This window comes from Ostrea edulis, chromosome 5 (assembly GCF_947568905.1).
Source record: "Ostrea edulis chromosome 5, xbOstEdul1.1, whole genome shotgun sequence".
In the NCBI taxonomy this organism is placed as follows: domain Eukaryota; kingdom Metazoa; phylum Mollusca; class Bivalvia; order Ostreida; family Ostreidae; genus Ostrea; species Ostrea edulis.
In genome coordinates, this window is record NC_079168.1 from 18,983,052 (window position 1) to 18,997,195 (window position 14,144).

General features: G+C 39.9%; 1 protein-coding gene across 1 annotated transcript in view; it reads right to left on the reverse strand.

The window, feature by feature from the left end:
• Positions 1 to 14,144, reverse strand: part of LOC125650954 (uncharacterized) — a 102,870-nt gene that overhangs the window by 55,365 nt on the left and 33,361 nt on the right. Inside the window, exons 19-35 of the mRNA XM_056166866.1 lie at positions 13,919 to 14,034; positions 12,772 to 12,954; positions 12,299 to 12,540; positions 11,886 to 12,109; positions 9,913 to 11,685; positions 7,856 to 7,997; positions 6,102 to 7,633; positions 5,377 to 5,763; positions 4,798 to 4,932; positions 4,358 to 4,624; positions 3,047 to 3,403; positions 2,027 to 2,206; positions 1,785 to 1,901; positions 1,488 to 1,640; positions 1,214 to 1,366; positions 816 to 1,031; positions 98 to 232 (exon numbers count right to left, since the gene is read on the reverse strand). Of these exons, the coding sequence (XP_056022841.1) occupies positions 98 to 232; positions 816 to 1,031; positions 1,214 to 1,366; positions 1,488 to 1,640; positions 1,785 to 1,901; positions 2,027 to 2,206; positions 3,047 to 3,403; positions 4,358 to 4,624; positions 4,798 to 4,932; positions 5,377 to 5,763; positions 6,102 to 7,633; positions 7,856 to 7,997; positions 9,913 to 11,685; positions 11,886 to 12,109; positions 12,299 to 12,540; positions 12,772 to 12,954; positions 13,919 to 14,034 (6,312 nt within the window). The remainder of the gene's footprint in view (positions 1 to 97; positions 233 to 815; positions 1,032 to 1,213; positions 1,367 to 1,487; positions 1,641 to 1,784; positions 1,902 to 2,026; positions 2,207 to 3,046; positions 3,404 to 4,357; positions 4,625 to 4,797; positions 4,933 to 5,376; positions 5,764 to 6,101; positions 7,634 to 7,855; positions 7,998 to 9,912; positions 11,686 to 11,885; positions 12,110 to 12,298; positions 12,541 to 12,771; positions 12,955 to 13,918; positions 14,035 to 14,144) is intronic.

Consider the following 14,144-nt stretch of genomic DNA (forward strand, 5'->3'; position numbering starts at 1 on the left):
AAATCATTTTGGCTTTTAAATTTAGAAACAAATTTTACATGATATTTTTGATAAAATTTATGGCATCATACTCATAACATAAGTATCTGAGTCTTACCAATTGGACACTGATCTGGGACTGAGGTCCCCTGTACACAGTAACGTCCAGCAGGACACAGCTGACCAGTGACTCCATCCGTCGGTGTGGATGTGGAGGAGCCATTAATACACCAGTACTGGGCCAAACATTCACCTGTTAATAGAAAGTAGTTAAAAAGACTGAAACATCATATAACACACACCAGTACTGGGCCAAACAGTCACCTGTTAATAGAAAGTAGTTAAAAAGACTGAAACATCATATAACACACACCAGTACTGGGCCAAACATTCACCTGTTAATAGAAAGTAGTTAAAAAGACTGAAACATCATATAACACACACCAGTACTGGGCCAAACAGTCACCTGTTAATAGAAAGTAGTTAAAAAGACTGAAACATCATATAACACACACCAGTACTGGGCCAAACATTCACCTGTTAATAGAAAGTAGTTAAAAAGACTGAAACATCATATAACACACACCAGTACTGGGCCAAACAGTCACCTGTTAATAGAAAGTAGTTAAAAAGACTGAAACATCATATAACACAGTGACAGTCCAATTTACTACTACTTGGATTTGCATTTTATTGTTTTAAAAATTGCACACATCAAAGTACATGTACTCATACAAATAACTTAAATCAAAAATAAAAGTCAAGCTGTCAAAATGTCCAAGTCTTACAGAATCCCTGTACTACATTCTCCGTATTACTACATTCTAAATACTAACCTGTAACCGTAGTGAGCCCAGCGGATCCACAATACTTCCCGGCATCACATGAAGTACACTCTGAGATATCCTGCAGTTTGGTGTAGGGGTTGTAAGTTCCCACTGGGCATTTATACTGAGTGCTGGACTCGGTACCATTGGGACAGTAATGGCCCGCTGGGCAGGGGTACGGGGAGTAAATGGTAACAGGGGAGTTCACAATGTCACAATAATAGCCTGTAATTGGAAATTCAAGTGTTATGAAAACATCATAACAAAAAAAAGTTTATATGACAAATCTAACTTCTGTTGTGTATTGAAATATTGAAATACACAACTACAATGTAAGACTGTTATGAGGAAGTTTTGAAAAAAAAGTATACTCTACAAATTGTGAAGATTAGGCTGTTTCTACAAACCTGCTGGACATGTTTTACAGGAGGACTGTCCTTGCTGATCTTGATATTGACCAGACGGACATTTGATCTGTTCGAAACTTCCTGTTGGACAGTAGAACCCAGCAGAACAAACGAAAGGGTTACTGGTATTCTGGCCAGTTGGACAGTAGTAGCCTAAAATTTTAATTTAGTCATATAGGTGATATACTGGGTATAGTATTTCTAATCAATTAAATACTCATGATCATTGCAAGCATTTTCATTGTAACATTAAGTACAGGTTACAATTATCTACCTTCATCACATGGCCCAGTGGGCTGTGTCAAGCCCTCATTCTGACAGTAGTAGCCCTGTGTACATAGTGTACAATCTGATGACAAAGTATTTCCTGTCTTGTTCGAAAAGGTGCCTGTTGGACATTTTGGTTGATTGCTTGTGGTTCCAACTCCTATAGATTAAAAAAACAATCCAGTCTCAAAATACATGTACTTGTATTGTTACGATGCATAAACGATATCAATTCTGTTACTGTTTTTATTCTGCTGAAGTTGCACTCAGGGTTTTACTTCTTTTTTTTTTAAATTGAACTGACCGCAGTATCGGCCTGGTGGACAGATATCTCCCGTCACTCCATCAGTAGGATCCGCTCGGTCAGCCCGTCCAGCACAGTAGTACCCTGCCTGGCACTGGCCAGCAGTGGCTGCCAAACCTACAAAATATTGGGCATTTCACAACCTGTTTCAAAAGCATAGCGAGGAAATTATTCTGAATCAACAGATTTCACTTCTTATAATTCCAAAAAAAAAAGCTGCGTCTTTAGTAATAAAATTTTACCAGGTGTGTTGCAGTAGTATCCTTCATCACACACAGTGGGCTCCATGGACCCTGTTGGGCAGTAGTACCCAGGCTGACATATGCCTCCCGTGCTGTTAGCTGGACAGAGACAGTCCCCTGATGTAAAGTTGTTGTAATCTGTGGGAGTGGTTGACCAGGCTCCAAGGACACAGAAGTACCCTACAACACAATGTCACAAAATCCCAGAATGAAAACTAGACATCAATGTGACACACTAACTTGATCTGTGACCCATTGATATAAGTTCATGTATAAGTTTTCAATTGAATAGTTGAAGGGATAGCCTAGAAAAGTCTGGAAGACTATCAAATCCCTGAAATTTGCTATGTCTGAGGTCCTTAATTCTTTCAAATATAGGTCAACAAAACCCAGTCTGACTAAAGCCAGCCCCTACTGTTTCCTTAATGCTTATTTTCAGTCCACAAATGACCTTGAAGACCAGCTTCAGTGAGACTGTTCACTTACATTCAATATGCGAAAGCTTATAAAATGTGTTATGCACAGTTTATGGCCAAAGGAATATGTATTCGAACAATGCTTGAAAATAGGCTCATTTCGTCTTTTCTACAGGTCTTGTAAATATTACGCAATACCATTATTCAATACTGCATCAGATGTCCTCATCTTACATCTTATGGAAGAATAACACATTATCACAATGACCAACTTCCTTTTGAAACTTGTCTTTTAAAATTGTGTTGCCTAGCTGATTAACTCAATAGTTAACATATGAGGCTGTTAATCTGCAATATTATATAATCTGGTCTCGCTGGGGTTTAATTTTTTTTTCTCCAACAACTTTCTACGAAAACTGCATTTTTCCATGAACAAAATATATTCTAAAGTCTCAATTTCCAAATATTACAACTGTACATATCCTCTACTTTCCATTCATAACAATTTTCTCTAGTGTGTTATACCTGTTTAACGCTAATCAAATTGAACTTTTAAACTGTTGTACATACAGAACATACACTAAAACTTCGTCAAACCACCCACCTGCTGAACACTGTCCCGACACAGCACTGAGGCCCTGTGTTCCACAGTAGTTACCACCCGTACAAGGGAGGCAATCGGACTCGCTCTGTCCCATCGCTGTGTCACGGTACGTTCCCTTGGGACACGGATATTCATATGCATGCTTGGTTCCATTGGGACAGTAATATCCAGTGGGACAAAGGAACGTTTCAAAGGAGGTTGTATTTTCGTTACAGTAGTAGCTGGCTGGACACTCCGTACAGTTCCACTGCCCGGTCAGATTGTTATATGTTCCTGCAGGACAGCCCAGGGGAGTGGACGTACCCTCAGGACAGTATCGGGATACTGGACAAGGTCCCCCTATATCTGGCTCATCTCCTATTTAAATAACAATGAAAATAACACTGAACATAACACAAACCTAACATCATATTCAGTTATAATGCACTGTACATTCTTCAATACTTTCCTCAAAAATATTGAGTTTTTCAATTCAGTTTTCAGAAATGGTTTTGTGTTATTCAATTGCAAATTGAGACATACAAGTTATGACTACCAAGATCTAATTCAAAAATCAATATATGCACCCAGGGGTGCATGAGCCAAGTTGCATGGGATACATTGTAAAGTCAGGAATGATGTGGCATATTTATAATTGTGAAGAACTAATTTCAGTTTTAAACTTTTCGAGTTACTGTCCAGAAACCATATTTGTCTGAAGTTTTCAATCTATTTTCGGTCACTGTGACCTTGACCTTTGACCTTTTTTCTCCAAAATCAATAGGGGCCTTGTTTTGCTGGTATCCAACAATATATCCAAGTTTCATTCGATTCAAATTTAAAAAATTTCGAGTTATCCTCCTGAAACCAAAATTTTTGGAATTTTAAATCTATTTTCAGTCACTGTGACCTTGACCTTTGACCTATTTTCTCCAAAATCAATAGGGGTCTTCCTTACCTGGTACATAACAATATTTTAAAGTATCATTTGATTCGGATTTAAACTTTCTGAGTTATCATCCAGAAACCAAATATTTCTGAAATTTTCATTCTATATTCGGTCACTGTGACCTTGACCTTTGACCATTTTTCTCCAAATTTAATAGGGGTCTTCCTTACCTGGTACCCAATAATATATTAAAGTTTCATTTGATTAGATTGCAAACTTTTTGAGTTATCATCTGGAAACCAATTGTTGACGCCCAACCGCCTGCCCGCCAACCCGCCCACATCACCAAACCAATAGCCTAGTTCAACTTCGTTGCAACTCGGCTAAAAAACCTTCAGTGTTCAAAATATTCTCCACCTAAACTGCATGTACTTTGTACTTACCAAGTGGAGTAGGCACATTGTTTCCTCTGAGGCAGTAGAATCCTTGGGCACATGGTCCCGTAGAGTCAGTCAGATTCTCTGATCCACAGTAGTGTCCCAGCTTACATGGCAAGCAGTCATCTTTCTTCTCTCCCTGAGGTACATCTCTGTAAGTTCCGTTGGGACAAGGTAGTGGGTCCTCTGTCTGTACTGGACAGTAGAAGCCCGGTGGACAGGGACCTCCTATACCACTCGTAGTGGCAGCGGTGGGGGTGCTGACATTTACACCTATTAAAAGCACAAAAACCCTCAAATTGCTCCACTTATATATCAAAAGATTTTGTCAGAATCATGCAGAGATAATGTATCATGTCAAAAGTTTTAATTCATTACAAAATGCCTTCCTTCCATCATAAATTGAAATGTGGTTAATGATCAAGTGATGAAGTCTCATAATGTACCTGACTTGCAGTAGTAGCCTGCAGCACATTGCCCTGTTCCTGTGTCATTCAAACTGAAGTCGAAATTAATGGCACCAAGTTTGTAACAATAGAATCCTCCAGAACAAGGCAGGCAGTTAGATTCCTGGGTCATTCCTAAAAATAATGTGTCACAAATTTTTCTAAGCATGTTTATACACAGAAGTTTTACCCCTGTTTATAAAACTATGATATAGACAGTACAATATATATTTGACCTACTGGTACTACTGTACAATTGTTTAATTTTCTGTATTACTTTCACCGGGTAATATGCTGATATTTTTTAAAAACTGATGCAGCATAGCAGGTTTTGGAGTGGGGTGGAGTGCTAATTTTGGCAAAAAATGTTGCTAAAACAATGTTCAGTCAAAATTATTGGCATAACCCTATCTCCAAAATTTGCCAAATTTTACAGCCACCAAAAAAAACCCTGCTGTACAGTAAGTAACAGAAGATTGGTATTGTGTAATGGAATATGATCGTGCTATAAAAATTACTTGCAAACAAATTAATTTTAGGAAAATATTTTTTACCACATGTATTGTTTCTCATACTGACCATAATCAGGGTTGTATGTGCCTGTAGGACATGGAGGCTGGTCAGCTGTGGTGTTGCCAGGACAATATCTACCCCTGGGGCATCTCAGTGGGTCCACCTCTCCTGAAACACAGAAATACCCTGCTGGGCAGTCGAAACAGTAGGAGTACCCTGTGGTGTTCATGTAGGACCCTGCTGGACAGGCTAATGGGGTGCTAGTTCCCTCGGGGCAGTAGTGACCCTTCGTGCAGGGGTCACCTGTAGCTCCTCCATCCATGGGTGTGTCCGAATAGGCCCCCGATTTACAGTAGTACCCAGCAGTACAGTTCCTGTTGGGGGCAGTCAAACCTGGACCGACACACGCCTTACCTCCGTCACAGGCAGTGCAGTTACTCTCTCCCATGTTTCCTACATGAATAAAGTCTATATTAGCAACATTTAACAAATGATTGTCACCTCCCCCAAATAGAACTCTTATAACTCAACATATTTCTGTATGCCCCATATTAACCAATAAATAACTAATAATACCCTCTATCAAAGCATAAAATCAAACTATATACAGTAGTGGGTGGATTATCTTTCATTTTCTTCTTGACTTTGAAAGCCATATCAATTTCTTCCAACTTTGAATTTAGTAGATTTTACAATTAATTTATTAATGGATTACATGTATCTTTCATTTCCTTCTTGACTTTGAAATTTAGTAGTTTTTACAACTGATCTGTGAAGGTAGTCGTACTCACCTGTGTAAGCACTGTATGTTCCATTTGCACAAGGGAAATGCTGATAATCTCCTGTACCTTCAGGGCAGTAGTATCCAGGAGGACAGAGGTCACCAAATGTTTGTCCAATGGGATCAGTCATGTTAGATCCTAACGTACAGTAGTGACCAGCAGAGCACTGCGTCACAGCATCAGGAAGTCCCACAGAATCACAGGCATACCCAGTGGTGCACGGATCACAGTGGTTCTCCTCGTACTTCCCTGTGTCCTTCAAGAACGTACCTCGAGGACAAGGTGTAGGATAGCTGCTGCCCTCAGGACAATAGTATCCTCGGGGACAGAGAATCTGATCAACTGTACCAGTCCCATTACAGTAGTATCCTTGACTGCATAGGTCGCATTGTGAAGACTGTTCGGCAAGCTGGAACTGACCGGCTGGGCAGGGTTCTGGCTTGAAGGCCCCCTCTTTGGTATAGTGACCAGCTGGTGTGGAATACTGGGTTGGGACTCCTGATCCACCTGTACAATAAAATCCTGCTGCACACAAGGATGAGGCTGCAGTGCTACTAGAACCAGCACAGTAATATCCAGGATCGCATGGAATACAGTCAAATTTAGTCTTGGCTCCAGCACTTTTACTGTACTCCCCAACAGGACATGCAGAAGGAGTGGCAGACCCAGCTGGACAGTATCCTCCAGCAGGGCAAAGTCCTCCAGTGAGGCCATCTGGTGGAGCCGAGGAGTAGGCTTTTTCTCTACAGTAGAATCCAGGATCACACACGTCTGTCGGAGCAGTTCGTCCAATACCGTCACAGAAGTAACCCCCGGGGCACGGGGTGCAGTCAGTACTTCTACGCAGACCTGTAGAATTGCTGTATGTTCCCAGTGCGCAGGGTTGTGGGAAGGTGCTTCCACTAACACAGAAAGAACCCGCTGGGCAATCAATGGGAATAGCTAGCCCCTCTCTGTCACAATAATAACCAGATATACACTCGGCACAGTCCTGGAATGACTCCTTAGCTGATCCATTTCTGTAAAATCCAATGGGGCAAGGGTAGGACTCTGGTGCAGCTGTACCAAGAGGGCAGTAATATCCTCCGGGACAATCCCCTGCAGGGGCAGACAACCCCTCAGGAATACAGTACATTCCAGGTGTACACTGCTGACACTCAGACACCTGTTTCAGACCATACTCAGCATTAAATGTTCCATTCGGACAAGGAACTGGGTAGGGATTAACATCTCCCTTTGGACAGTAGTGACCTTTTCGACATTTGTCTTGGACAAGATTAGGAGCCTTGGTCATCCCTGGTGGACACTCCAGACCAGCTGGACATATCCGATCACTGTACATGTAGGTCATACTGGTGGCATTCAGATCACAGTAATATCCTGCCTCACATGTGGTACAGGCTGAGGCTCCACTGTCAGAGTAGTTCCCCTTGTCACATATAATGGGGTTTACATTCCCAGTCCCAGGACAATAGTACCCAGCAGTACAGTCCACACAATAAGTGATGTTCTCTCCTTTGATCTGATCATTATATTTACCACTGCAATAAACAGAAGCATTTTAAAATTCACCTCACATTGGTTCATGTCGTCTGTTTATCAAGGAGCAAATTCATTTTCAGACTGCTTATAACAGAGAAACCTGAAACCTCTCATTTTGCTTTGATTTATCGAGATCTTTCCACCCACGCAAGAGAATAGCTAAAGATTTTGCAAATGGTTACTTATAAAAATATGATGATGAATAAAGAGTGAGAACTTACGCTGGGCAGGCAGTGGGCAGTACTGAGGCCTGTGGACAGTAGTGACCCTCTGGACAATCGTCACACTGCTCCCAGGCCGTGTTCCCAGTCTTGTTACTGTAGGACCCGGCATGGCATGGATTGGAGGTGGCACTTGGGGTACCTGCACATAACAGGGGGTATTTATTTTATGCATTGATGAAAATAACATTAACTTTAGCATACAGATTTATTCAAATTGTACATCGAAATCATGCATGCATGCCTTTATACCTTACATGAATTAGCTTTTAACATCGGTTGGAGGATTTATGCAGTATTTCACATTAAAAACAAATGGGTTTTTTCACACATTGACTACCATTATTAAGGTTTTAAGCAAAACTGATCCATTTGTATGTAATAATTATAGCATCATTCACTTTACCTAGTATACCGTATACCACTTAATAATGTATATTTCAGATTATAAAATAACTTTTTGTCATTTTCTTCTAAAGCACAGCTTCTAAACACAGTCCATAGTTCTGCAAACAACAGAGGTAAACTTGAAGGAGATATACATAAAATACAGAGGGTTCCCGTAGATTCCATCAGGTTGGACAACTTAAAATAAGCATGCAAACATGGAGGAATGAGCATCAACAATTGCACAAGGCACATGTATCTTTAGAAATTCCCCTCCCCCAAAACTCATGCTGGTTTTATGCTATGTCACATGATTTGGGGAATACTGTTACCATGGAAATCTGACAACAATGACTGATGGATATAATACTCACTGGCTCCCACTACAAATAGTGGAACATTACAGGATAATACAGGTATATGGTTAAAGTCGTTAGTTACACAACAATTAATGTCTAGGATAATTCTACTGGTTAGTTACATGTAATACATGATTTAAGTATAGTGTGTAGTGACTACATTTTAATGTTAAAAAGCATGAATGAATACGACACATCAATACATTACTTGAAAATACATTATATATATTCAAACAACACTCAACATCCGAAGTGTCGAATCTCATAGTGGATGCGAGGTCAAATGAATAAGGATATAAAAAGCACTAAATATGACCAACGATACAAACACTGTTGTTCGTGTCGTTGGTCATTTTTAGTGCTTTATACATATATATATATATATATATACACACTTTACTTTGGTAAATTATATCCACATTACATAAAATTTTATCTATCTAACAAATAAGGACAAATTTACTTGGTTGATGATTAATGAAGACAAACCAGTAATTGTCAAATTGAGTGAATATTTAGTGCAAACTTTCAGAAAAAGAAGTGATGCTTTAAAACTGCAAAAATCATTATAGTTTATTATTCATATGTTGGTATAATACTAATACTGTCCATTTACTTGTGTATACACATGATTAGCAATTCATATATGTATGTACTTGTTTCCCCAACATGCTGCATCCACATGCAGTTTGCAGTCTATGTAACCTGTAGTTAATGTTGTAAACTTTCTTTCTTTTTTGAATTTCCTTCTTTATAAACTGTCTTACTATTATGCCCTCTGGGCCCAAAATTGGAATAAACTTATCTTATCTTATCTATACATGTATTTATCTTTAAAGTATGTTGAGTCCTCAGTAGATTAATTAATTGAATTACTAAGAAATCTATAACCACAAACTGAGAATTCTAATAGACTGAGTATGTATATATATTTTAAAAAAAGAATTCAAAGTTTAAAACAAAAGCATATTAGAACAGAAATAAAAACAGAAAACATGTAATACACGTCATTCCGTTTCACTCTTAACACTTTCACTCTCAGATCACATAATATCGAGCACCGAATACAGTTGCTTCTGATCATTGTGTATTTTGTTTTTCATAGATCTTCCTAAAGCAACTACAATATGCAGTGAGTAAAACGTGACCAAGGAATATAATATTTCTATGTTGGTAATACGAATCTATCACAAAAGATTTCAGGAAAACTAAAGAGATTTAGAATTTGTCTGCCAGTTTAAATATATTCATTTGAAGGAAATTTGTAACGGAGATTAATTTCTAATTCTACAATTGATTTTTGAATCTTACCATCTGGACACCAATGCCCCTTGTCACACAGACCAGTGGGTGTGGCCGACCCCTCCAAACAGTACCAGCCCCGGGGACACACAGTGCACTGTTCCACCTTGTAGAGATTGGTCAGGTTGGTGTAGGTTCCTGCAGGACAAGGGTACTGGGTTGGTGAAGCTGTACCATCCGGACAGAAGTGGCCCTGGCCACAAGGAACCGGCGGTTTTTGCTGTCCACCTGTTCCGACAAGGCAGGCCTTAGTGGATCTGCAGGTCTCACACTGAGATTGTGCGGTCAGGTTCTTGAAGTCAGTAAACGTACCAGCTGGACAGGCATACTCTGGTTGGTTTGGTAAATGGTTTCCCCCAGGACAATAATATCCAGGAGAACATGGATAGTCTGGTTTTGCCAGGCCATGTTTAGTACAGGCTTGTCCTGCAATACACGGTTGGCAGTCAGTAGATGCTCCCCTCTCTGTGTATTCATTAAACGTCCCTGGACTACATCCAGTTGGTGTGTGTGTTCCAGCTTCACAGTAATGTCCAGCAGGGCAAGACTTGCAGCTCTGCAATCCAATTGCTCCTTCTTCCTCTGTGTATTTGCCTGCTGGGCAATTTATTGGAGCTGTTCCCGAGCCTTGGGGGCAATAAGATCCTCGGGGGCAAATATAACCATCATACATGGGATCATCAGTACCTGGCGGGCAGTACCTTCCTGCAGGACAATCAATACATTCAGTTGCAACAACTGCTCCAAGATTATTGTAGAACTTGCCATGTGGACATGGAGTGGCCTTGTAATCACCAGTTTTAGTTGGGCAATAATGTCCTCTTGGACACAGAAGACTGTTGGTTGGAACACCAGCTGTTCCTGCAGGACAATAAAATCCTTGAGGGCAGTCCGGACAGTCTGTTGCTGCTGTAAGTCCCTCTGTTGAACCATAGGTTCCCATATCACAAGGTGTTTCAACTGTTGCCCCTGCTGTGCAATAGTATCCCAATGAACAGATGGCTGTAGGGGGGTCTTTCCGAGTACTTCCAGCAGGACAGAAAAACCCAGCATCACAGTCAGTGCAAGTAGTAGCTCCTGCAGCACTGTATTTTCCAACAGCACATATGACTGGTTTCTGGTTATTATTGGCACAGTAGTATCCAGCAGGGCATTGAGTGCAGGAGGTCTGTCCACCCAGACTGTAATACCCAGTTGTACATCCTGTTCCTGCCGCTGTCGTGGAAGAGCACTCATCCCCAGCTGGACATACAGTGCATGCCTTGGCTCCAGCTAGGGAATAATAGCCAGCAGCACATACCACAGAGTAACTATCATAAATAGTCGGACACTCATAACCCGCGGTGCATGTCACACAGGCAGCTTTCCCTCCATCACTGTAAGTACCATCGGTGCATATATTCTCTGTGGCAGTTGTGGTAGACGGACATTCATATCCAGGTGGGCACACTGTACAGCTGGTGCTTCCAGCTACCGCATACGAGCCTGCGCTGCAGGTGATGCTGGAGGCACTGTTTGTTAGAGGGCAGGCCTGACCAGCTGGACACTGGGTACAGGATATCTGACTTCCTATTGAGTAGGTACCAGGCAGACACTGGGCATTCTGACTTCCGTCCACATTTGGACACTCCCAGCCAGCTGGACATGCAGTGCAAGTAGCAGATCCTGCAAACGCATACTCTCCAGTCCCACATGTATTCTGGGTGCTTGCTGTTGTATCTGGACAAGCTTTACCGGCAGGACAGAGGGTGCAGGAGGACTGGGAACCAGTGGAATAACTCCCTACAATAAAATAATCCTTACTAAACAGGTGATCTGAGTTTAACTTCACTGAAATCAATCTTAATTAAATCATACTCAAACAAAGACAAACATGGATTAAGATTGCATGCATTTCACTATCTTACAAAAATCACTTTACCAGTATTATGTTGACTTGCACTGACTTAGTTACTATGCCTGTTCCATATTTCTAATTTTACCTGAAGGACACTGATATTTGTTGGTAAGAGATGACGTGGATGGACAGGCATAACCTGGATCACAGTTTGAACAACTGGTAGTGCCCCCTAGTGAGTAGGTGCCTGCTGCACACACAACAGGGGCAGCAGAAGTGGTAGCACAAGAATAACCAGCTGGACAAGTTGTACAGGAAGTGGATTTTACCAAGGAATATTCTCCAGCAGCACATGCAGTCTGGTCTGGTCTGTATTAAATAGAATATATGATTGATTTTTATTTCTCATGAAAAAAAATTAAATGTACATGTGTCTGCAATATTTTATCTGTCAAACATGAACATGTCATGATTTTAAAAATATTACAAACACTCAAAAGACAGACTTTCATGCAGTGGTAATCTGCTCAAGTAACTTTTACAAAAGTTCAAACTTACGCATTAGCTGGGCAATAAAATCCTGCCTGACAGTCGGTGCACGTGGTCTGCCCCTCCAGGTTCTGAGTGTGTGTCCCGCTGGGACAGTTGATGGGGGAAATGGAGGGGAAAGGACACATTTTGCCAGCTGGACATTTTGTGCAGTTCATCTCTCCAGCCAGACTGTAGTATCCGGAACTACACAGAGTTGCTGTGCTACCACTGCACTCGGAACCCGCCGGGCAAATACTGCATCCAGAACCCTATAATACAACACAGAATCTTCACCAAGTGTTTACATAAAAATAACCTACCACTAGAAACAGTATTTTTAATGTTATGGTATATTTATCAACATGCTACAGAATTTTTATCATGATAATTTGATACATGTACATCTATACACTGAGCTTCTATATTTTTATTTTTACTGTACACTGCATGGAAATCAGTAAATCTAGCACATGTTTCTCACACCAAAAATGATTCCTTACTGAAGGACTGTAATATCCCGTTCCGCAGCTGGTGGGTGAGCCCGAGTCACAGGACTGACCCGCAGGACACGATGTACAGGATGTTTGTCCAGCACTGGAGTAAGTCCCACTGGGACAGGGCACAGGGGAAACATTGTTCGCACTACAGGAAAATCCGGCTGGACATTGGGTACACGAAGTTGTCTGTAGGAAAGAATCATGAATATGAATGATAATGAAATTCAATATGGAAAAGGTGAAAGGTCAAATAACTTAGAATAACATCTTGCTATTTTAAAGATATGGAATACATTAAAACAGAAATTATCCCATGCTTTCATCATTTAAATATCAACTGTGATACAGATAATCCAGATATATTTTTCCTTATGGTAATTCCATCCCTCTAGCATTACAGGTTCAATCTTATATTTGATTGTTGATTCTTCAAATAATATATCTTAGTAACAAATAAAAATGATGAAATAAGTATGTTGCGGTATTAATAATTTTTTTATCAATTAGCACACATATACATGTATCAACATCAGAAAATTGCAATTTTCCTTAAACAGAATTATCAAAATTTCACAAGAACTGCTTAAAATGGTATAATAATATTCATAACAATTTCATGAAACTGTTTCTTAAAAAATATATAAAATGTTTGTGAAAAATAAAGTAAATCTATCGTATAATGGACTTGATAAATAATATAATGAAAACAGAGTTATATTGCCCTTGGAATCAAAATTTTGAAACATAATTGATTATTCATATATAACTTTGACTTCTGAAATATTTTATGGTTAGGAAGATTTTTTATAATAACTATTGAAAAAAGACTCCAACAAAATTCATGTTCCTGTCATGCATAAATCTTATTAAATCATTGACTTTCCGAAATCTTATGACGTTACAGGAGGGTGGAACTCTGTTATCATATTTTGTAAAATGAAAAACTTTCCATGCAAAGCATGCCTCTTTGTGACATAAACATGGCTTCCTATATGAAGATATCTAGACATTGAACAAGCAAAGGATTTCTATTTAACCAATAGTGAATATGATATAGCAGACTGCCATATTTGTCATTTGCTATGATTCTAGAGGAAAATACCTCCAAGACACGAATGACAATATCATTTAAGTTTTAGCAAATTCTTGCCTTTCCAGAGAGACTGTAATACCCTGATGAACATGCAACTGGAGTTGTTGGATCCAGACACTGAAATCCGGCTGAACACTGAGAACAGGCAGAGGCCCCTGCGCTGCTGGTATATCCTAAAGAATCATCAGTAAATCTTTCAATAATCAGAACTTAAAAATCTATGAGTTACAACATATCTGTACAGGTATGTGTGAAATGATGTATTTCATCTGGCACAATCCTA